At 45.6% G+C, this 3,551-nt stretch overlaps 1 protein-coding gene across 1 annotated transcript in view; it reads right to left on the reverse strand.

Moving 5' to 3' along the window:
- Positions 1–777: 777 nt before the first annotated feature.
- The window catches only part of Slc15a1 (solute carrier family 15 member 1), a 44,301-nt gene continuing 41,527 nt past the window's right edge, over positions 778–3,551 (reverse strand). The window contains exons 22-23 of the mRNA XM_021203756.1: positions 2,731–2,838; positions 778–1,042 (exon numbers count right to left, since the gene is read on the reverse strand). Of these exons, the coding sequence (XP_021059415.1) occupies positions 851–1,042; positions 2,731–2,838 (300 nt within the window). The 3' untranslated portion in view covers positions 778–850. The remainder of the gene's footprint in view (positions 1,043–2,730; positions 2,839–3,551) is intronic.

Consider the following 3,551-nt stretch of genomic DNA (forward strand, 5'->3'; position numbering starts at 1 on the left):
CAAATGCTATCCCGAATGTCCCCTATATCCTCCCCCGACCCTGCTCCCCTCCCCACCCACTCCCACTTCTTGGCCCTGGTGTTCCCCTCTATGGGGCATATAAAGACAAACACATATTCTTAAGAATGAGAATTTATTTCCGACCAGTAAAACTTCACGACTCATGACTAACCTTCACTCGAATAGTCTTTTGAGTTACACATAATTTAAAAAGGAGGAAAGGCTAACAAGACTAGAAAAACAAGCATAAAGACCCCAAGGTAAAGCTACTAGCTTGAATCAGCCGATAGTCACTACACACTATTGAAAAAGCCCTCTGTAAATTCAACATTGTTTTCATAAAACTGTTAGAAAAAACAGTACTAGTGCCTTTTCAAAATTAAGTTAATCTGAGCTAAGTTCACTTCTGTGGCAGAAATGTAAGATACGGCCCAGTGTTAAAATACAAAGCAAAACAAAACAGAAAGTGCGTATTATAAATATTTTAGCTGGGCAGTTGTGGTGCATGCCTGAAATCCCAGTACTTAGGAGGCAGAGGCAAGCAGATCTCTGTGAGTTCAAGGCCAGCCTGATCTATAGAGTGAGTTCCAGGACTGCCAGTCTTACACAGAGAATCCCTGTCTTAAAAAAAAAAATAAAAAATAAAAATTAAAAAAAAAATAAAAAAAATTAAAAAGGCTCCCCTAGAGTTTCAGGTTCACAGCTGCTGGTTAGGAAACTGCTTTGTTATTATTCTGGCTCACACTTCTGAGGTCTTCTCCATCAAGGGCTGTGTGGTGGGGTGTCCTGTCCCTTGGGCAGAGGTCAGGGCTCATGTTGGACTTGAGTCGTTCTCCACTGCTTCTGACCTTCACATATTTGACTGTGAGACGGGTTCCAACGAAGAGTACGGGTTTTCCTTTCCTATGCCCCTTTTCTTCTCATCCTCATCAAACTGGGCTTCAATCTCTGCTGGGTTGATGTAGGTGTAGAATCGAGCCATGATGGCGAATATCACGCAGACAACCAGAAGCAACGAGGCAAACAGAATGTACTCAGCCCACTGGAGGAAGCAGAGACGGAGGAAGAGAACAAACAAACAAACACACACATACACAGGTCGCGTTAACATAGTTACAATGGTGTCCCATGCACATCTTCTTGCTACTTCTAGGTGGAAGAAACTTTGAAGTGAAACTAGGAGATGCCGGCCCCCAACAGAGACATTGTCCGGATTTTCTCAAATGCTCAAGGAGCAGTTGACACTTTCCTGCTAACATGGGATGTGGAAACAAGACTTTTGGGAGGATGAAAGGAACTTTCTGAAATTCAGGCTGGTGCCAGAAAGATGGGGAGCCAGCAAGGAACAAGTGTTGGCCTCGCAAGACAAAGAGTGTGCTGAACGCGGGCAGGAAAGATGGGTGTGCCGAACACAGACAGGAAAGATGGGTGTGCCAAACACTGGCGGGAGAGATCGCTCCACAGGTCTGAGCATCTTCCAGAAGTCCTTGGTTGTGGTCCCGACATACCCACAAACCCCACAACTCCAGCTCCAGGGACCCAAATGCCTTTCTGGTCTCCATGGGCACCTGCAGGTGCATGGTGCACATATATACTGCAGCCCCTCCTATCTATCTATCTATCTATCTATCTATCTATCTATCTATCTATCTATCTATCTATCTATAACTTATATGTGCACACGCATGCACACACACATGCATACACATAGTTATATGCACATATTTTTTGACAATGCCTGAGCTCAAGAGCACAATGCCCCATGGCCATTCCTGAAATAGAAAACAGTGTCACTGCTCTGGTGACAGGAAGCCACCAGGCAGACCTTGTGTGCAACAAGGCTGAACAAAAGCTCTGAGCATCAGACAAGTCTGCGCTTTATTTTATTTTAAATGGAAAGTTATAAGAAAACCTCAAGAACATCTTTAACTTATTGTAGAGTTTCTGTATAAGGAATCTGGCCTCCTTACCTTCCTCCCTTCCTCCCTTCCTCCCTTCCTCCCTTCCTCCCTTCCTCCCTTCCTTCCTTTATTTCCTTCTTTCCTTCTTTCTTTCTTTTCTCTCCTTCCAGTGCTGGGCTAGAACCCAGATCCTTGTGTATGCCAGGCGAGTACTCTCCATGGAGTTATACCCCTAGCTCATATGACTAGTGTATGGCTCTTGATCTGAATTCACAGAACCGATGGAAGATTTTTTTTTCCCGATAGCGGACCCCATTAGAGTATATGGACTTTATTTAACTCAACATGGCAAACCTGGTGTCAGTTTCCAAGTAACAGAAACCTGCAGAGACTCTGCCTAGTGCTACTGGTGATAACGCCAGCTGACTGGTCTGGTAATATTATTCAGCCAGTGACTCAAATGGATACATATTGATAGATAGCTAGGGAGGGTCATGGCGATGACCATTAATAACCAAGAACACGAGAAGCTTGAAGTCACCGTCTACACAGCAAGTTTGAGGGCAACATGGGCTATATAAGACACTGTCTCAAGGACTGGAGAGATGCCATCTGCTCAGTGGTTAAGAGCACTGACTGCTCTTCCAGAGGTCCTGAGTTCAATTCCCAGCAACCACGTAGTGGTTGGTTCACAACCATCTGTCATGGAATCTGATGCCCTCTTCTGGTGTGTCTGAAGACAGTGACAGTGTGCTCATATACATGAAATAAATAAAAAAGACCCCGTCTCAAACATAGAAACCTACAGAAGGAAAAAGATGGATCCTACCTGTTTGGGGAAGTGCCCCGCCCCTGCCACGATGAGCACGATGATATTGCCGACCGCAACAGTAAGAAGCCAGCCTGCCTGGAGCACGGACTTCATGTTAGACGGAGCCTGTGGAAGCAAAGCAGAAGAATGCATTACAACCCGATTCCCACTTCAAGCCAGGAGAACGCCAGCCACCTACCCACCCACTCCCTTCACCAAGCACCCCTGAAGTGCAGGTTAGAGGCCAGCATTGGTTGGGTTTAGTCAGGTATGGAATCTCACTTCTATAGGCCAGCACTTGGGAGGCTGAGGCACAAACATGCTTGAGGACACCGTCAGCCACTTAGCCTGGCCCTGCTCTCAGTATAAATATGTGGCTCAGTCAATAGAGAGCAGAGGTCAGGATCAGGTTGATATATGGAGGACATGACGCTCATGATGAGACAGGGAGCCATTCCTGAGGCAGAGGCCACCTCTCTCCACACACTTACAGGGTCGCCTTAGTAACACAGACAGATATACTGGTGGACAGACTTTGCCTCACAAGTTTCTAGGCAAAGCCATGCTCTCCCCAAAGGAAGACTACTGTGTGCACTCCTCTGTAGCCTCCCTGCCGTGTCCCCCATATTCCTTCCTGCCTACCACAGCACTGCCTTTGTCAGACGGTGTGGTTCTCACAGAATAGATGCTATTACAGATACTGAGAAAGATCCAGGATGCAATGGCTTTAGTATTTTTTTTTTTTTTTTGGATTTTTTTTAGGCTTTGAGGTTTGTTTTTTTTTTAAGGCTTTAGGGGCTTATTCTCTTCATAAACCTGCATTTATCAGTCATCTGTGT

Source organism: Mus pahari, chromosome 8 (genome assembly GCF_900095145.1).
Source record: "Mus pahari chromosome 8, PAHARI_EIJ_v1.1, whole genome shotgun sequence".
In the NCBI taxonomy this organism is placed as follows: domain Eukaryota; kingdom Metazoa; phylum Chordata; class Mammalia; order Rodentia; family Muridae; genus Mus; species Mus pahari.